Source organism: Neltuma alba, unplaced genomic scaffold (genome assembly GCF_004799145.2).
Source record: "Neltuma alba isolate B1F8T4 unplaced genomic scaffold, ASM479914v2 tig00002462_pilon, whole genome shotgun sequence".
NCBI classification, from domain to species: Eukaryota; Viridiplantae; Streptophyta; class Magnoliopsida; order Fabales; family Fabaceae; genus Neltuma; species Neltuma alba.
The window spans coordinates 48,522-68,908 of NW_021632871.1; the positions used below are offsets into that span (position 1 = coordinate 48,522).

Below are 20,387 nucleotides of genomic sequence, written 5' to 3' on the forward strand. Positions count from 1 at the left end.
TCTATATAGCTCTTCCTAGCTCGTCTCGTGTTCTCTCTTTCTCTCTTGCGGAGCCATGGCTGCTTCAACGTCCCTCGTTGGAAGTGCCTTCACTCAACTTCCTCCTTCATTTCACTCCAGAGATGATGCTCCTTCCAATTCGAAATCCACCTCAAATTGCTGTCGTTTCCCCACTCGATTGCGGAATAACCGATCATCGTTACTTACAACTCCTGTTTCTTCTTCTACTTCGCTTCGTTTCTCTTCCAGAAGGTGCTTCTTATATGCTGTTAGCGATTGCTTTTATTTATATATTTTCATTTGGAATTGTTTGTGTGTGCTTTGCTTGACATAAACAGCCATGGAATTATTTTTCCATGTTTCTAGCTTACTTATCTTTCAGGTTTTAATTTTTTGTACTTGGTAAAAATGCTTTTATGGAATTTCCAATTGGAAGCTCGAATTGGTATATTATCTTGTATGAATGAACTGATTAAAGAGACTCCTTGCTAATTCTCATTTCAAAGCTGAGAAGTGTCTGAAGCTACGAATTATCGTGGAAAGTATATCTTACGGTGTTCTGATATTTCGCATCTCAACATTATTTATGCCCATAATTAGACTGATTTGTTTTTAAGTTATTGAATTCCTGTATTGAATTCTGCAATTCTTATTTTGTGTCTCACTATTGTTGAAAGGGCTTCACATTATGCTGCTAAAGGTGGACTGAGTTTCCGAAGGAAGAATGATGGTGCTTGGAAGCAGTATACCTCCATGCTCGGTGAGCCAGTGACAGAAGGACTTTCATCCCCACAGTATCACTTAACTTCTTGCTGTCTTGCCGGAAATAGTCGAGCAGCCAATCTTAGAAGATTTGTTCCCAGAGTCTTTGTTGATAAATCCACTTTCCCATTGTTTAAGAATAAACTCGGTCATGCCCTTGTAAGTACTCCTACTTCACTTTCGGCTGTATGTTCCTGCACCTGGAACTATGCAACTATATTGTAAACAAGTTGTTTATTGTTCGATTTTTTTATGAATTTTTTCCCTTAATACAAAGCGCTTATCTTATTTTTCCCCCCTATGATGAGTAGCCTGTTTTGTGAAGTACAAGTTCTTTTTCCAATTGCCATTGCATTTTTATTTGTTCCTTGCTTTCAAAGATCAGTTTCTGTACGGACATTCCACATTCTTGATTTTTAACTTTTAATTATATTTTCTTTTGCCTTTATTTTCATATTTACTTGTGAATCCTCATCATACTTGAGTCCTAAATACAAACAGTATGTGTTTTGTCAATTTTTACTTTGTTCCAGATTTTAGATAACATGTTTATTGGACACTCTCAATTTTATTTGCTAGAAGCGATTTACATGCTATCAATTTTTGCAGCAATCTGATGCTTAAAAGTTGAAGATGTATGTTTTATTTTAATACTCCCAGTAGACATGTTAAATTTGGAGATTATCCTTCAGATGCCTATGTTTGTTTCATATCTGCTTTTATAATGAATGGTTATGGCGTGATAGCCTTCTAGGTGCAATCTTATTTCTTTTCCTTTGAAAATTATATTGATTTGGTCATTGAATTTTTTTTTTTTTTTCATGGGTTGATCAGGTTCAAATTCCTCATGCTACTGTTGGTCCAGATGAGCCACATGCAGCAAGTACAGCCTGGCCAGATGGCGTTACTGAGAAACAAGATTTAGGCATATTGGATTCTGAGCTTGAGCAGATACAAGCATTTTTGAGTTCTGAACTTCCATCTCATCCAAAGTTGCATCGAGGTCAACTGAAGAATGGGCTGCGCTACCTGATTCTGCCGAATAAGGTTCCGCCAAAAAGGTTGGTTTTAGATGATGATGGTAGATATATAAGCTGTGATATATGGGCAGTGAGTTCAGATTTATCAAGCATGAATTTGCATCTATCCATGAACTACATCCTAAACTTGGATATAATAATTCAGGCTTTTTTGATTATCCTACCCGCTACAATGAGTTTGTATGTCACATTCTTTAGTCAGTGTCAAGGAGGGCATGCTAGAGGACTTTTGATGGTTATGGGCAACAGGGACTGAGCAAAGGCAAATTGCTTTACCTCATTGACCCTGACTGAAAATAAGGAGAGTAGATTTCAAGTTTCATGCCTATTTATCCTACATATGCTGGACTAAGTGTATTTGGCTAGCTGCTATGTGATATAAGTGCTTTATCCTCTATTTTCTGAGCCTTCTGTACTCCTTTTCTCCCCTCATTTTTTCTCCACATAATTTAGGTACCATCTGATACTTCAGTGCTATGTTGGTGAAGCTTGTTAACTGTGTCCTAGAATAAATACTATATCTAAATGGTTAAGTTTAAGGAAGCAAGCTCAGTACAGGAGGAAAAGTTCGGATAAATGATTAAATTTGAGAAATGTTCTTTTATCATAAGCAAGAGCCCCTGAAGTGGTTCAAGGGGCCTGCGTGGTCCATTCCTTGTTTGTTAGAACTTTTGTGTGCTTCATTGATGGCAGCTCCGGAAGGTATACTAAAACTTTATATCAACCTGTGAGGAGGTTTGAGGGGACTGCATGGTCCACCCCTTGTTGGTTAGAACTTTCATGTGCTACATTGATGAAGGTTCCGGTAGGCATACTAATGCTGTCTGCTAATTTGTTGGATTTTAGGTTTGAAGCACACTTGGAAGTTCACGTAGGCTCAATTGATGAAGAAGATGATGAGCAAGGCATTGCACATATGATTGAGCATGTTGCTTTCCTTGGAAGTAAAAAACGTGAGAAGCTTTTGGGGACAGGAGCACGTTCTAATGCTTACACTGATTTCCACCACACAGTATTTCATATCCATGCTCCTACCAGTACCAAGGTTTGGAATGTTTGACTTGCAATTCTCTATGATTTTTTCCTGAAACTGAGATTTGTTAGTTTAAGAGAATTGTTGTACTGAAGCGTCATAGGCTCACAGCTGTCACTGCAGACCATCACTTTGAATCGGAGCAAGTGTCATCTCTTGTATTGTATAGTATATCTGTATTTCTGTATTGTATTTGATTACAAATTGATGTCATTTGTCAGGATTCTGAAGATGATCTACTTCCATCTGTGCTGGATGCCTTGGATGAGGTATGCTTTATTTTATTTTGCTTTACTCTTTGCTATGCAGTCTGCTTCTGGTCTCCCAAATGTAAAGCATGTGTATGAAGTTGTAATGCGTCTAATCTTTATATCTAAATGAATGGCCTGATGCTTTGGTTTGAACCCTGTCGGTTGTTGGCTTTTGGGATGGATATGAGGGGTAAGAAAGAAAGGAAAGATAGTATGGATATGGGATAGCTTCTAAATAGATCATGAAGTGCAGGGAAGGAAGAAGAGAGAAGAGGAAAAAAGGAGAGATGTCGGTGGAAAATGGCTTACGGAAGGGGTTAAAATTATCAATTTTTAGCTTCATTGGGGTTAAATTTATCCTTAAAAAAATTTGCACGGGTTTCCGGTTATTCTTGTAATAGCTTTCATATGGATTTTTCAGTTTGATTCTTTTAAAACAAAATTTGCATTTAAAGTAAGCCCATTCAAGTTTGCTAATGGTACTTTTCAGATCGCATCTATACACTTACACCTCTTGATGTTTTCAGATAGCATTCCATCCGAAGTTCCTTGCTTCTAGAATTGAAAAGGAACGACGTGCTATACTCTCAGAGCTTCAAATGATGAATACAATAGAGTATCGGGTTGATTGCCAGGTGCGTATTAGAAACCCTAAGGATTTTGGCTGTTGATATGTTGACATTTGTGCAAAACATTGACCTTCTGTAATTTCTACAATCACAGTTATTGCAGCATCTGCATTCTGAAAACAAGCTGAGCAAAAGGTTTCCAATTGGATTAGAAGAACAGATAAAGAAATGGGATGCAGACAAAATAAGGAAATTTCATGAGCGTTGGTATTTCCCTGCTAATGCTACTTTGTACATTGTGGGGGATATTGATAACATCTCAAAGACAGTTCATCATATTGAAGTATGTTGAACAGCTTTTTAATCATTTTCGAAGCACTTCTTCCTGGCAAGCTTATTTTTCTGACATGTAAGATTCTTACAAAGTTACTATTGTCACACAGGCTGTTTTTGGACAAACTGGTGTGGACAATGAGAAGGCTTCTGCGGCCACTCCAAGTGCATTTGGTGCAATGGCCAGTTTTCTTGTCCCTAAGCACTCTATTGGGCTGGGTGGAAATTCTATTGAAAAGCCATCAAATTCAGTAGATCAATCCAAAATTTTTCTTAAGGAAAGACAGGCAGTTCGTCCTCCAGTGAATCATAATTGGTCACTTCCTGGAATCCACACTGATGTGAAGCCACCACAGATATTTCAACACGAACTACTTCAAAATTTTTCAATTAATATGTTTTGCAAGGTACTAATTCTTGTAGTGACTCTAATTGCTTGAATCGTGCTATTAGTGAATATTTGGTAGTTTTGTATGTGTGATTCCTTAGTAAGTAAATAAGGAGCATGAATTTGAGACAAACTGATTCATTAAGATGTAATGATAGCAGAAATGATACTATAATGTCTGTATGAACTTCTTAAACTCACCTACTTGATTGCAGTCTTGATTTACTACAATACTTATTATTACATGCTTTTAGTTATTATATGCAGTTAAACTTTGTAAATCACTCTCTCTTCATTAAATGACTAATAATTATCATGTGCAGGTTCCTGTGAACAAGGTTCGAACATATGGTGATTTGCGAAATGTGTTGATGAAAAGAATATTTCTATCTGCTATGCATTTTCGTATCAACACAAGATATAAGGTGTGGCAAAATCTATCGAATCTGCTATTTCCTTATTTCTCCTTTGTAAATGGTCATCGCCTCTGCTGTTACTTAGTGGTTTTTCTTTTTTAATTTTCTTTTGTATCTTTGAGTTTCAATAATTTGATTATAAGTGGCTTAGCTGCTCAAGGTCATGCTATAGTTTTCTGTGTTTTCAGTTGTATATTGATAGATTTTATGTCAGAATTTCAGAACTTTTGACTATAAATCTTAAGAATAATAATAACTAGAGGTTTGAGAATTTAGGGATGTAAATTTTCTATAAATATGTCGAGTTATTGACAGATAGCTACGTTCCTTTTATACTGTTGTATATATAGAGTGACATTTTTGGGACTTCATTTCTTCAGTTTATATAATTTTAGTTTCTCAATGTTTAAATCAATAATTTCATAAATTTTTTGCTTGTGGAAAAATAGTGCATTCCATGGTACAAATGTGTGTCTAACTGCAAACAAATTTCCAGAGTTCAAATCCACCGTTCACCTCAGTTGAATTGGATCATAGCGATTCTGGAAGGGAAGGATGTACTGTGACCACCCTTACCATAAATGCAGAACCAAATAATTGGCAAAGTGCCATTAGAGTTGCTGTTCAAGAGGTTTGTCTCTTTCCTGCTCCTTTTTTCCCTTTTAAGGGGTACAATTATCAATTTTCTTTTTGCTTGTTGTTTCTATTGTTCTTTCTACTACTTTCGTTGATATGCCATAGTTATCATATTTTTTTAACCTTTGATCTATACTAATATAATTGCTGTGAGGGCAAGATGCTCAGTTTTTCAGTTTTAGGTGTCATTATGGTATGTTTTAGTAATCTGTTTCAGATTGGACAAGTTTTAGTAATCTCTTTCAGAAAGAAAACCTCTTTTGATTTGTGATTTCAAATTACCTGGATGATGGCTTACCTGTACTCATGATGCAGATCTAATGGGTTATGACATATACCACATAATGCAGGTTCGGAGGCTCAAGGAATTTGGTGTTACCCAGGGTGAATTAACACGATACTTGGATGCACTTTTGAAGGATAGCGAACACCTTGCAGCTATGATTGATAATGTACCTTCCGTTGATAATTTGGATTTTATCATGGAAAGTGATGCACTTGGCCACAAAGTTATGGATCAGATGCAAGGACATGAAAGCTTACTTGCGGTTGCTGGGACAGTGACCCTTGAGGAGGTATTTTCATGGCCAGCCATTGGACGCTGTGCATTCTCTTCTATTAAAACCTTCTACTTTGACCCTCCTGGCCATTATTTTGTTGTAATAATACTTTAAAAACAAATCCTGTTATGGTTTGTAAGTGCCTTTCTGAGACATAACTAGTACTTAGGCATACCTCTCTTCGTTTTGAGGAATAATTTTTATGATATTGGAATCTTCTCATCTATCCTTAGAGTGGGGATTTTCTACTTCTTTAAGATTCCATACTCCTTGGATCACTGGAGATGATGCTTCCCTACCATCTCAAATTTGTTTTCTTACAGCTTGTAACAATTTTACATATAAGAAGGAAAGTATTAAAAAAATGCGTCTTGGGTCAACAGTCTTGATATGTACATTACGGAAGTATTAGGTTGTCTGTACCTGTACTCTCTTATATTTTGGCTAACTGTTTGCATTTGATCATTTATTTTCTCCCTTATATTTCTACTATAATTTAGAGCTATTTTAATTTTTGTTTAGTGAAAGTGCATTTCAACTTTTTGGTTGATTACGTTTGTAATCTTTTGGTGTAGGTTAATTCTGTTGGTGCAGAGGTGTTAGAGTTCATTGCTGATTTTGGAAAGGCTACAGCACCCCTTCCTGCAGCAATTGTTGCTTGTGTTCCTAAGAAAGTTCATGTTGAGGGAATTGGTGAAACAGAATTTAAGATATCCTCAAGTGAAATTACAGATGCTATCAAAGCTGGATTGGAGGAGCCTATCGAGCCTGAGCCTGAGGTGTTTTTAACTTCATTCCCTGCTCGTATGCCTTAGTTAAAATTAGAAGTATATGGTTTCATCCAACATCTAAGGATTTTGTGTCCGGACATTGAATATTTATTTTTCATCTATTGTGTTTCCTAAAAGATAGTCCCAATATGATTGGCAGCTTTACAATTCATTTGCTATGATATGAATTAAACACCTCAATCTGAAATCCCTAGATGATGAAAATTAATAGAGGAAGGCCATTTTCAGTTTTTGCCCAATTGCAACTTAGATGCTGTATGTCTGGGATATTTAATTTCTGATAAACTAATAATTGCAAATTTTTGTAGCTTGAGGTGCCAAAAGAATTAATATCTTTGGCAAAGCTTGAAGAGTTGAAGGTGCAACGTAAGCCTGTCTTTATTCCTGTAAGTCCCAGAACAGATGGAACAAAAATTCACGATGAGGAAACAGGGATCATTCAACGTCGTCTTGCAAATGGCATTCCTGTCAACTATAAGGTATGGAAGTATGCCATTAGCTTTTTATGATGCCAGTGCATCTCTTGAGTTTCTATCGGTTATCCTATCCATTTGTGTTATGCTGTAAGTATTCCTTGAATTTGTGAGTAGAAATTTCTGCCCTGCTCAAGGTGGGCAAAGGCACAGGAATTGGTGGTGAGTCAGCAGGTATATCTGCAGGATTTGTAGTGATAGATATTAGAGTTTAGAGGGTGTCAACTATAGACTTGGATGGAAGGAGAACGAGAAGAGCCTCAGGGAACTTGGTGAGCTGTGGAGTTTTAAGAGTGTAGGGAAAGGTTTGAAGTAAAGCACTAAAATCAATCAGATTTAACAATGAAATCAGTAAAAATGTACGAGAAAAGAGAGTAAAAAAAAGTATGAAAACCCAGCCACAATTAATAGTGACTAAGAAAATGGGTACTTTGCTCTATGGGTAAAGGTGATGTTGCACCAAGTTAACAGGAATCACGTTCTAAAGAAGGTAAGAAATAAAATACCAAAAAAAGGTCAAGAGGCAGGAGTTGGAATCATCTTTTGACGCTTAGATGGATTAGTATGATCCAGATGGTTGTGAAGAAGTTCAGGTGAATAAGTGGAAGTGCGAATGACTGAGGATGTTTGGATAGTAAGATGATACAAACCTTTTTGTCTCACACCTGATTATAATAATCTGCCTCAGCCTGATCCTGTACTAGAACAGAATTATTTGATCAAGGAATGGAGGAATTAAGCAATTAAGCCAGTTTGCTTATAGAGACAAAATTAAACAGCAACGGATTGCTAAAAAAGGAGGGTCTATATGGATGCATGAAGACCTGTGCCAGCTTGGTGTTAATTGGTTTGCTGTTCTTGGGCTGGCCAAAGGCTCCCCAGAGCCCACATGATATCACCTTAAAGTTGAATGGCATGTGGTTAGCCAGAATGTGACTGGACTTGATAGTCTGGTTGGTTGACACTGAAAAATTTTAAACACCATAAAATACATTCTCATTGGAGCACTAGGTTTGGCGCTCTAGGCTATGCTCCATGTAAAGAGTAAAAGAAGAAGAAACCCTTCAAGGGAAGTGTATTTAGTGCCTACTGATTAGAATGGAAATTTTCACTTATAGCTTCCACAGCACAAGTAATTAAACTCTACTAATTTTAGAGATAGTACAACAGCTCTATATACAGCAAGCATGCAGTCAGCATACTTCTGGTATTTACCCTATGCATTGATTCCAACAAGGAGAAATTAGCTTAAGAGAAGAAGAGAAATTAAATGAGGAAAATAAATTCTCTTACTGAAATGGACAAGGTGAACGTTTGAAATAAAGAAATTCAATCCCCCTTCAAGTCAACAATAGGATCTCTCACTCAACCCGCCCATCCCTACCCCAAAAAAATTTGTCCCACCTGGAAGCTGAGAAAGCAATTGTATTTGCATTAATTTTTATACTTCCACTTGCCTTTGGGGAGACAATACTGAAGACAACTGTAAGATTTGCAAATAGAAGTTAGAATTTCAGTTTTTTCTTCTTAAATTAAGAGGGATTTGTAATAGGATTTTTCATATGATTTAACCCTTCGCTTTATGTCTGCAGATATCAAAAACAGAGACACAAAGTGGTGTTATGAGGTTGATTGTTGGCGGCGGACGGGCAGCTGAAAGTCCTGATTCTAGAGGATCGGTGATTGTGGGTGTTCGGACACTTAGTGAGGGGGGACGTGTAGGCAACTTTTCGAGAGAGCAGGTAATTTATCCTACTAATTTTTGTCTGAACATTGATGCGTGAAAAATGTTTCTAATTTCTGGTTACAGGAAATGTTACATTTCTTGGATATTTCAAAGGAGAAGGCTTTCCTGCCTCGTCTTAATTATAGTTTATCTGTTATTGCTTCATAACTTAATTTATTTTTCTATCCTGCATTGAATTTTTTCCAATATTCATGTGTGGTTAGATATGCTTTTTTTTTGGGGGGGGGGGCAGGGGAGGGAGATGAGGGTAACTTTTTTTTCCCACTTTTTTGTTAAATTTATTTGTGGCATTGACTGGGGAAACATTATTATATTACCTGTTAAAAATATGATAGACAAGTTATTCATTCTAAAATAAATTTCTAGAAAATGCTGATGAGGATAATATGGAAGAAAGGAACTTATTATGAAAATGCACACCGAAACATATTGCATGAGCACATTTATATGATTGTGTTATGGGCATATATCTAGTTGTCTGAAATTTAATTTGATAACAAGGATAGCATAGGTCTATTGCATTTATTGAAAGAAACTATGCTGCTGAAGGAAAAGGTGTCCTTATTGTGATGGATGACTTGGGAACACATTATCCTATTGTGTGGGGTGTTCCTTTATGTGGGATGCTAATGGCTCATTTTGTACAAAAATGGAATGGAATGAAAATAAACTGGAAAAAGGTAATGTTTTGAGGATGTACGATGACCTTTTTGCCCAAAAAGTAATAAAAAGAGATAGAAACCATTGAATCATGATTATGAGTTTATAATAGACATTACAACATAGGGAGGGAATGTGAATCCCATTCTCTTGAACAAACCAACTGGGGCATTGATGTGCAATGTTACTGTTATCTCCTTCATATGAGAAATTACAATGCTGAATGTACTTTATCTCAAAAGGCTTTTACCTATAAAATATTAAGATCTATGCCATTTGAGCACCATGAATGCAAAGATATTATTGACACTAAGCAGCATCTCATTATGTAGACAAAGGCTAATATTGTTGGACCCTTGCATTTGTCAGTTTTTAAGAGCTCAAAAAAAATGCTGGTTGGTGTTCATGACCACAGATTTGAGACTTCATCTTTGCTGATTGTTGTATATTTTACTGATAATACCAGGTTGAACTTTTCTGTGTGAATCACCTGATAAATTGCTCGTTGGAGTCTACAGAGGAATTCATAGCCATGGAATTTCGTTTTACTTTAAGAGAGAATGGGATGCGTGCAGCTTTTCAGTTGCTTCATATGGTGCTTGAGGTAATAGTCTTACTAAATATTACATGTTTTTTGGCTATTAAGCCTGTCCTCAGCCACTTGTTTTGCGTCTGTAAATGCTGGCTGTAGTTCTTGAACTGCATTGTAGGTGCTGAGTTATAATGATTATGAGAATTATTGCTTTGTTTTCCTCTGTTGTATGCCTTATGTGGGTTTTCTATGTGCAGCATAGCGTCTGGCTAGATGATGCTTTTGATAGAGCTAGGCAATTGTACCTGTCATATTACCGATCCATACCTAAAAGCTTGGAACGCTCAACTGCCCATAAACTCATGGTGGCAATGATGGATGGAGATGAGCGATTTATTGAGCCTACACCAAAATCTCTAGAAAATTTAAGTTTGCAATGTGTTAAGGATGCGGTGATGAATCAATTTGTCGGTGATAACATGGAGGTCTGCCATTAACAACCTCAGGGTGCTGTCCTGAAGGAATTATATCCCAACACTAAATACCATATTTGATAAATTTATCTTGTTTGTTCTGCAGGTAAGCATCGTAGGGGACTTCACTGAGGAGGAAATTGAATCTTGTATTCTTGATTACCTTGGGACAGCACACTTCACCAGAGATTGTGAAGCAGATAAAAAATTAATCCCACCTGTATTTCGGCCATCTCCATCTGATGTGCAGTTTCAAGAAGTGAGAGTTTAGGGATATTATTTCATTGCCACCCCCCCGGGGGGGGGTGACTTTGTAGAACCATGTTAAGTTTCATAGGTTTTCGAACTGATTGGCTATGGTTTTATGTTTTAGGCTTGTGACACGTGTACTTTTTGCTTTTGGACAGGTATTCTTGAAGGACACTGATGAGAGGGCTTGTGCATACATTGCTGGGCCAGCACCAAACCGTTGGGGTTTTACTGTTGATGGAGAAGATCTGTTAGAGTCAATTAATAATACGTTAACAAGTGATAGTGGGTTTCTGCTTGATGTCATACATTATATTAACAAATTAATTTTTTTCAGAATAACTGTTCAGATTTTTTATCTTCAAATGCTCAAATTCTTGTGCAGTTGCTCAGTCTACATCTGGTTCTCTAAAGATGGGTGATTTGCAAAGAAATCTTCGTGGTCATCCTCTTTTCTTTGGCATAACTATGGGGCTGATGGCTGAGATTATAAATTCTAGGTACACTGTCCTCCACGCATACAGTCAGCTTGGATTGAAAGCTAGACCCTAGACAAAGCTTGAGCAATGCCATTACTATTTTGTCCAATTTAAATATTTAATCGTCCCTATAATTTTTCCTCTGATCTAGATGGAAACTGGCTAATCTTCAATAGTACTACAGTTTGCTCATTTAAAAACTCCTCATAGCCACCAAAAAAAAAAGAAAAAGAAAAAAGAAACAAGAAAAAAACTTACAGCTTAAATCTCTTGTTAAACTGAAAAGCCTTATTCATGAATGAATTGATGGAGAACTTGTCCGGCTCTGCTAGTGGAAGATGTTCTGCTAGTTGTGCATTAGATAAGATGAATATTTTGTAAATGGAAGTTACAAGACTTGAACTTGTGTTTTTGACTACTAAAAGTTTGATTAAGATTAGAAACACGTTTTAGAGATTGGTGGATATATGCAAAGCATATTTAAAAAAGCTTGATAGCATATATTCCCGCAATTAGTTAAAAATGTCTAAAATTTTGGAAATGTGAGGCAACATAGGGATATTTCATTATTTTACTGGGTGGTAGAGATATAAGCCATGAGATATAAGCCATCAGCATCAGGCTTTTATATTTATATTGATGGTCAGTATGTTTTCTGGTTGCCTGCATGCATGATAGCATTCTTTTTTCATGCTTGTAACTTTGCTTACAACCTGACACATTACATATTTCGCTGAATAGGCTTTTCACAACTGTTAGAGATTCATTGGGCTTGACTTATGATGTGTCATTTGAACTAAACCTGTTCGATAGACTTAAACTTGGATGGTATGTGGTATCAGTGACGTCAACCCCAGGCAAGGTGTGGGTTTCATTCTTATTCGCACTTGCTCTCTCTCTCTCTCTCTCTCTCTCTCTCTTTTGGCATCTAAGTTGTTATTGCCTGTTGCAATTTGTTTATTGGTGGTAACTCAAATTTTATTCAGGTGCACAAAGCTGTTGATGCATGCAAAAATGTTCTTAGAGGTCTGCATAGTAACAAAATTACCGAGAGGGAATTGGACAGGGTTAGTCATTGGATTTGTTTGTGTTGTGCTTACATTACGTTTCAGCATCGACATTTGTCTTTTGGATACAAGTCAAACTAAGAGAACTGGGAAAGCTTAGCCACCTGCTACATCCGTCTAATGTCAATCGGACCCTAAATTCCTGAATATCTTTGGGTGCTTTTGTTTATTGTAGGCTAAGCGGACCCTTCTTATGAGACATGAAGCTGAAATTAAGTCAAATGCCTATTGGCTGGGATTGATGGCTCACTTGCAAGCTTCTTCTGTTCCAAGAAAGGTGAGATGAAACTGTTTGAATCTTGATATCCAGTTATAATGATCAAATCTTTAATCTTTTGCAAATAAAAAGTAGACTTAGTTTTATTTTGAACAAGTGGAAATTCTGTTTTCTGTATAACCAAATTTAAACTGAAAACGTTGATTTAATCTAATCTTTCATATTCATGCTTGTTTTTGATGCATTGATGTCTACGTTGAATGTGTCATTCAGGACATATCATGTATCAAGGATCTGACATTTCTTTATGAAGCCGCAACAATTGAGGATGTATACCTTGCCTATGAGCAGTTAAAAGTAGATGACAATTCTCTATATTCATGCATTGGGGTTGCTGGCGTTCAGGCCGGGCAAGATAATGCAGGTGCACAAGCATTCTCAATTTAACTCGTAGTAGATCCTGCTTTACTCTTTCTTAATATTTCATTTTAAGCTCGTTAACCACCCCCCCAACCAAAAAAAAAAAAAAAACCGCTGGAATTAAATTGAAACCTGCACCAAACTCCAGTTGTAATTTAAACTGAACTGTAAATAAATTGGAATCCTTACTTTTGTGTGACGGACAGATTGCCTATAGTTGTAGTTGAAGCATTTTGTTTTCAAAACTAGTCTCTGATGGTGATGCTTGTCTCTTGTTAACAATTTGTTGCATAAGTGGTGGTCGAGCCCAAACTGAGACAGTATTGCTTATTCTGTGAAAAGATACCTCAACAAATAATGATAAAAAAGTAGTAACAATCATCAATTGATGTAAATATTTTTTCTTGGGTAAAGTAAGGTGCCATTGCACTATAATCCTTGCAAGATTTTTCATTAACCTTTCAAAGCATTAACTATGCTAAATTAAGCATAATATTAACTAATACAGGTCGGAGTTCTAATGTTCCTGAGTCTATTCACCTGTGTAATGACTTTCTCATTTCCTAGGTATCCGGCAATGAGTTGTTACTCTTGAAACGTACTTAAATTCAGAGGAGTTTGATGAAAACCCTAGGGTTGCTTCTGAAATAACAGTTCAAGCAATGTGAAAAAATAGAAGATATTCTAGCTCTCCTAGATTGCTAGAGGTCTTTACCAAAATTCATCCCAAATTTCTCTTTCTCCGTCCTCACCCCTTTGATTTTTCTTCCCCCAGATAAACTCCTGGAATTTCCTCTGCATGTATTTTCCCAAGGAATTATTCAGCACCTTGCTGCCAAATATTCCCTTAACAGCCTTTATTGGGATTCCAATTCCAGCTTTGGCCTTATAGATTCCAAGATTGTTTCCATGTAATAAAACAAGCACATGCTCATGCCAAAATAGAAAAAGGGACCTGTGTCTCCCTCAGGCAGAAGTTGGAATAATAAATACTAGAAGAGTCTGTTGTGTCAGAACAAGTACAATTTTGTGTTTCTGGTTGCTTATATACATGTGTGTGTATTCTTTAACCATATTTTTGTGTCAATCTCGCAGCTACTTTAGAAGAGGAAGAAGCATCTGATGCTTATCCAGGAGTTATTCCTGTTGGACGTGGTTTGTCTACAATGACTCGGCCGACAACATGATTTTTCTAGATGGTTTGTCATGGCCTGGTTACTATGAAATTTGGAGGTACAGTTTGATTTCGCTTATGTATAGGCCTTCTTTTCTTCTGCAAAATTAAATTTTTATGCCTTAAATCTTTTGTTTCATTGGAGGGTGAATAACCATTAGAAGGGAATTTTCCATGACATAGGCTTTTTATGGTCTCCATGTGTGCACTCGTGCGTGTGTTCTCCATTTACTTTGTGTTTTATACAGCAGATAGGAGTAAATGCATGTTTTAAGAATTGCAAATACACTTTCTTACATTATTCAATTTTTATGTTGTAATTCCTATTAAATTTATGCTCAGAAAAGTTAAATATGATTTTAGTCCTGTAATTTTCCCCTTCATCTTTGTTATGATGTTTTTTTTCCCTTTATGTGGTTAATGTTAGTTGTTTACTCAGTTAGGCTTAGGATGAGTTGCCCGGAGTTGTTAAAAGCAAGTTTAGTTTTTAATGCATGTTAGTCGGTTTATTAGTATATTATAGTAATATATTTGCTTTTTTATTTTTGGCTAATTTGTATTATACTGTTACTCAGAAGTCTGAATTATATACTACCTCTAATCCTTAATATAAGAGCTAGTTAGAGATTCAATTTGGTTCTAGGTATAAGACCTCAATCCACTTTGTATCCAGTATTTATCTATTTTGCCCTCTAAGTATAATCCCTATGGTAATTGCACATATCAGGAGTTTTTATCAAATGGTAGTTCTAATATCTATGATTAACAAGGGTATTTTAGAAAAAACAATATCCATTTGTTACAAATAACTAACTTAACTAATTTTTTTAATATTCGCAAATTAGTTATCTAGCTCTTATATTAAGAATTGGAGGTAGTATTTAATATGGTATTGTTACATTTCAATTTGGCGGTAATAAAGCTATGCTTTGTAGCACTTGGGACTAGTGGAAAAGGATTCCTGGTCATGCAATAGCTATCTGTGAAGTATACAGGTGCAATTGAGTCGCTTTTTTCCTAGGTGTAACAGAGTGGTGTGTTTACTATATTCAATCTTAAAATGTGGTCATGAAGTATTGTGGAAGTGAACGAGTCGCTTTTCTCCTAGGTGTAACATACTGCTTACTTTGCCCTTCTAATTGACTACTCCTCCAGTCTTAAAGACCCTTATACACACTAGTATAAAGGTCTTATATTTAGTGTGTATAAGGGTCTTATATTTAGAACCAGAGGAGTATTTCAACAATTATATGTTGCTACAAAACCTGTTCATTTATCTCATCTATGATTATGTGTGCTTTGGTGGTGGTGAGGGCTGCACTAATTTTTGCATATCCTGGCAGGAGTCATGTTCGGAAATTTAAAGGATTAGGAGCATACATAATGGAGCTTGCCTCATCGACTTTCTCACAAATCAACTATCAAGCTGTTTGACATCCAATGATTAATGATTAACCCTTTTCAAGTGCAAAAATAGCAAAGTGCCCATAAGTATACACTAAAAAAGCGGATATTTTAGGTGGTAAAATTCTTTGACACCTTATTTTGTTTTAATTCCACGGGCTCCTTCTGCGCCAGTAATTTCTGATTGAGGAACTATTGCCTTGTACCCAATTCATTTCCTCATTTTTGGAGGTTTTTATATTCTTGGCCTTCAACTGAACCACCTATAGCATATCATTGCTACCCATAAATTTGTACGAGTTAAGAATGGAGAGAAGAAATAGAGAATCCGCCACTAAGATGTATAGCTGCCGTATTTTTGGCCCTTGGCCTTATTATTTTTAGGTACATTTCTTTGGCCACATCTTAGCATGGGAAAGTGGTGTTAGCTCTACAAACTGTAAATTGTTGTATAACCTATGTAACATGAATTTGTTAATCTGAAATGAATAATTGTCTCCTGCAGGGGTACGGCTTTTTGACTCTTGCTGGTTTGTTGATCGTTACTCAATAGAATGGGATGGTCTTTGTATACGCTTACAACCGGTGAGAATTTAGTGTTAGAAATAAGAAAAATAAATCTCTCAAGGTACCAAAACACCAGCAAATTTGAACAATTAGATCAACCAGAAATATATAATCAGACAGAGTCTTTGGCCTTCTAGACCTAATTTTGTTAATCTGACAGAATAAGAGCATATGGTGATGGGGGTTTAGTTTTCCAAGACAATTTAATAATGCAACAGAAAAGGAGTGGTAAATTCTTGTTCTTAATGTTTATGATGATTTTTATTTCCCCAAAAATAGACCATTGAAAAGGATTGGAGAAATTGCTCTATATCATACTGTGACACTATCGTGCATGAGAGACACTCTCCAGCTCTTTTGGTGGGAGCTAATTTTCAATCTTGCATAGAGAATTCCAAAAGATGAAGTTGCCCATGGAAAACAACTCAGATTTGTTGGTTAATTGCATCCTTGAGCTTCAACAATGTTGTCTCGGGCCCTGATTCAACAGCGGGGGTGGGGGAAAGCGTTCTTCCACCGGACAAGGAAATCCTTTGTGACCCTTGCTCTGTTTTCAAAATAACATGCAAAATATGTAGAGTCAGTGAATCGACATCAGAAACTAGACTTAGAGAGTGAGTTTTGCGATAATGGGCTGAGTTGGATTTAAGTTGCTTTTATCATGTCCAGCGCTAGTTAAGCTTTAATTGGGCAAGGGAGGGAGCAAATTTGAATTTGCAAGGCAAATTAAGATCTGATGGGCCCTTTCTTGCCTCATCAATTAAAGTTCAGTTTCCATTCAACAGAACCTTTTCGATTTAAATTCAAATTGGGCATGACCTATCGTTGGAATGCTTTTTTGAGTATAGTTTCTAGTGTAATAAGATCCATTCAAAAAATTTTCATATTTTTAAAGTTATGATCAAAAGATTGAGCAATTGTTAGAAAAATGTTTGTGTACACATTGTGGCGGATAGAACTGGGAAAACAAGCTAATCCTATGAGACTGGCGGGTTTAAAAGGACTGGCTTTACAGAGTCGAAATTTTAAAAATATCTCAATTTGTTAGACTCGGCTTTTAAGTAGATGGGCTGAGGGCCAGCCTGTAGCCTTTCGGCTTGTTTAAATTTTTTTTCTATTTGTCATATTTTTCACATGTTTTATCAAAAAATGAAAGTAAACCAATGAAATTACTAGTAAAAGATATAAATATGAATAAAATTAAGTCATAAATACAAAATATCATCATATCTAAATGTTCATCAACATATTAAAAACCTACAGGGTTGGCCCATTTATTTTTAAGCCCTACAGGATTGGTCCTTTTAAATCTAAGTTCTCTTTGAAGACCCCAAATTACAAGATCAGCCATCAACCTAAACGGCACAGCTTAACGGGTTCGGTCTGTTTTTCCGGCTCTAATACTGGCGGATAAGGTCACAGTCATGACATTTTTACATTATTTTGAAAATTTTATATGTATTACTATTTTTCTCACTAACATGTTTGCTAAATGGTTAATGTTAGTTTTTTTTCCCCCCAACAAACGATTAATGTTAATTGACTTACCTATCATGGCATTTTGATCATGATTTTAAAAACTTCATATGTATTTTTATATCAAAGTAAAGTATATAGTGTGAGGTGCCTATGACAGTATGGTTTATGGCTGGATTTGCACCTTAACTTTTTATAAAATATGGCAAAAATGTTGAATATGTTGATGGTGGTCAGGAATCTTAACTCACGTCGATAGTATACTTTAAATCGGACAAGAAGTTTGAAGAAAATTAAAGGAAATTCATATAACCATTCTTGTGCATCCTTAACAATGTAGCATATTTGCCGAACTCTATAATGTGGAATCTTCGTTAGTTGTTACAAAGTGTTTCACACGCAAGGTAAAATATCATTAACAGTCGATGAGGCCAATATCTGACGAGAAACTCGAAACCTAGGGTTTTGTCCGGCCATGCAGGTGGCACTCATATATAAACCAGAGAGAAATACAGAACAATGAATTGAAGAAAGTGAAGGAGGAAATATCAGAAGCAATGTTTGGAAAAGTTGAGCATGAAGCAGAGTTGAACGTGCCGGCAATCGAGGCGTGGGATCTCTTCAGTTCGCTTCGGATCGGAAAAATTCTGGAAAAAGAGCTCTCCATTTTGCAGAAGGTCGAAGTCCTTGAAGGTGATGGAGGAGTTGGAACCATCCAGAAACTTACATTTAAACCAGGTGATACTAGGCCAACGAATAGATTTCTACGTACTGATTTTCATCTGTGGGCAAAATCTAATAATAATTGCATACTAGTCAAAGATTTTACCAATAAAACTTCATATTAGTTTGGGTTCAGTAACATTCAGTACCGTTAAGTATTATTCCAGTAGCATTAATCAATATTTTAAACTAATTTTTGATGCATTCAATATCTTAAAATATTTTATAGCATTCATTGTCGTGCCTCTTGGTACTGAGAAAACTATTTGAAAGGTAAAATTACACTAAACATTACATTAAGATACTAAATACTATCGAAAAAATATTTTAGATTACTAAATTGTATTAAAAATTAGTTTAAGATAATGGATGTTATTGGAAAAATACTTCAAAATAATGGATGTATCTTAATCCTATGAATTTTATAAATTAAAGGAGTTTATAATTATATTGAATGGAAGGGAGTCGAAGTGATAGTTAAAATTTTGATAAATTGAAAAAAGAAATCATGTTAAGAATTATGTTCATGTGTATATATATGAGTGCCAGATACAATACATAATAATAGAAGAAAAATTACTATTTAATTTTTGAATGTAGGGGGCTGCTATAGATAATTTTTGAATGTAGGGGGCTGCTATAGATAATTTATGAGCGATCAACAACTTTCCTTATATAAAATGACAACTACCATCTCAAAATTCAGAGTATAATAAAGTGTTGGTAAATCAATGACACTAAATCACTAAGAAATGACTTTAATCATATGAAATAATCATAACTACTTCACATTAACAAATAACAACTTTAGTTATATAAAATGAGGTCACTTCATTGGTAACAATTCTAAAAGCCAAAGATAATACTCCTCCAGTCCTTAATATAAGACTCATTTAATTAATTTGATTAGATTAAGAAAGTTAAATAAGTTAGTTAATTATAAGAAATATGACACGTTTTTTCCTAAAATACCATAATCATCTTTCTCAATACTCTCTTCCTCTTTTACTTGATTATGTTGAGGAAGTATCTATAGGGTAATTTAGAGAAAATTGATAAACATGAGAAATGAGTCCTATATTTAGGACTAAAACTAACTCAACAATTGGGTCTTATATTAAGGACCGAAGGAATAGTTGTCATTGATTAATGTGGTGTTGTGATTTCACACACACACACACATATATATTACGTTGTTAATCCTTAAAGTGAAGTAGTCATTCCATCTATGTTGAAAAACTTGGTTGGCTTTAGAGGGTGTTTGGAACACCCCATAATCACTTTTCAGAAGTACTTTTTCGCAAATCTAGATAAACTCATCCACATATTTACTTCGTATACCGTAAAAGTACTTCTAAAATATAGTTTTGTTCTTACCCAAACACCTCCTTAGTGGCCTAACAATAACATAACTTTAACATTTAGAAACCAAAAGTAGGGGAATCATATCCCACCTTTGACTATCCCAACCCCAAAATTATCCAGTCATTGGTCAGTAGGGATTGGCGGCAGGCAGTGGAAGGATTTTTTAACATGAGGGCACTTAGGTCATTTCACAAAAATTTGTTTCCTATAGATCTCATTGGAATTATGTATGTAATTAATTTCACACTATCATTTTAAGATTTTACATATTTTGGTGGCAATGATATTTCATGCTCTCTACAAATTAAGTGAACATTCATGTATTATAATTGATCTCTGTTTCTTTTTTGAGTTGGATATCAGGTTTGAAGGACCGGCAGGCTACAAAGAGAAATTCACAAAGATAGACAACGACAGACGGATCAAAGAAGTAGAGATAGTGGAAGGAGGATACTTGGAGTTAGGGTTTTCTGCGTTTAGGGTTCGATTAGAAGTGATAGAGAAAGGAAAAAATTCAAGCTCTGTCAATCAACATGGAGTATGAGTTCAACGAGGAGGCTGCGCTGTTGCTTCTCTCATCAA

At 35.7% G+C, this 20,387-nt stretch overlaps 2 protein-coding genes across 4 annotated transcripts; both read left to right on the plus strand.

The window, feature by feature from the left end:
* Window positions 1-16,474, plus strand: LOC114729189 (stromal processing peptidase, chloroplastic). Of its 3 annotated transcripts, XR_003738716.1 has the most exons (26): window positions 2-252; window positions 678-921; window positions 1,597-1,823; window positions 2,649-2,847; window positions 3,057-3,104; window positions 3,614-3,721; window positions 3,810-3,998; window positions 4,099-4,395; window positions 4,700-4,801; window positions 5,289-5,423; window positions 5,779-6,003; window positions 6,564-6,767; window positions 7,088-7,258; window positions 8,845-8,994; window positions 10,126-10,263; window positions 10,449-10,676; window positions 10,771-10,923; window positions 11,072-11,198; window positions 11,299-11,413; window positions 12,134-12,254; window positions 12,379-12,459; window positions 12,635-12,736; window positions 12,950-13,100; window positions 14,192-14,329; window positions 15,614-15,792; window positions 16,180-16,474. XR_003738716.1 is itself a non-coding variant. In XM_028916176.1 (25 exons), exons 1-24 carry the CDS (start codon window positions 56-58, stop codon window positions 14,281-14,283), a joined length of 3,804 nt encoding a protein of 1,267 aa, XP_028772009.1. In that variant the 5' UTR covers window positions 1-55; the 3' UTR covers window positions 14,284-14,329; window positions 16,180-16,474. The 3 variants fall into 3 exon arrangements, 2 of the variants coding, with proteins under 2 accessions (XP_028772009.1, XP_028771998.1); XM_028916176.1 differs by lacking the exon at window positions 15,614-15,792 and having other exon boundaries at window positions 1-252; XM_028916165.1 differs by lacking the exon at window positions 16,180-16,474 and having other exon boundaries at window positions 15,614-16,178.
* Window positions 16,475-18,274: 1,800 nt separating this feature from the next.
* LOC114729205 (S-norcoclaurine synthase 2-like) lies at window positions 18,275-20,349 on the plus strand. The gene is made up of 2 exons (XM_028916188.1): window positions 18,275-18,458; window positions 20,171-20,349. Exons 1-2 carry the CDS (start codon window positions 18,275-18,277, stop codon window positions 20,347-20,349), a joined length of 363 nt encoding a protein of 120 aa, XP_028772021.1.
* The last annotated feature ends 38 nt before the right edge of the window (window positions 20,350-20,387 follow it).

What these genes read in the sequence shown, in the direction of transcription:
- LOC114729189 (XM_028916176.1), top strand. Translation starts at nt 56, where the DNA reads ATGGCTGCTTCAACGTCCCTCGTTGGAAGTGCCTTCACTCAACTTCCT. An exon ending in TTAGAGTTGCTGTTCAAGAG is followed by an intron (nt 5,424 to 5,778) that starts GTTTGTCTCTTT and finishes CACATAATGCAG; the next exon opens with GTTCGGAGGCTCAAGGAATT. An exon ending in TGCTTCATATGGTGCTTGAG is followed by an intron (nt 10,264 to 10,448) that starts GTAATAGTCTTA and finishes TTCTATGTGCAG; the next exon opens with CATAGCGTCTGGCTAGATGA.
- LOC114729205 (XM_028916188.1), top strand. Translation starts at nt 18,275, where the DNA reads ATGTTTGGAAAAGTTGAGCATGAAGCAGAGTTGAACGTGCCGGCAATC. An exon ending in ACTTACATTTAAACCAGGTG is followed by an intron (nt 18,459 to 20,170) that starts ATACTAGGCCAA and finishes TGGATATCAGGT; the next exon opens with TTGAAGGACCGGCAGGCTAC.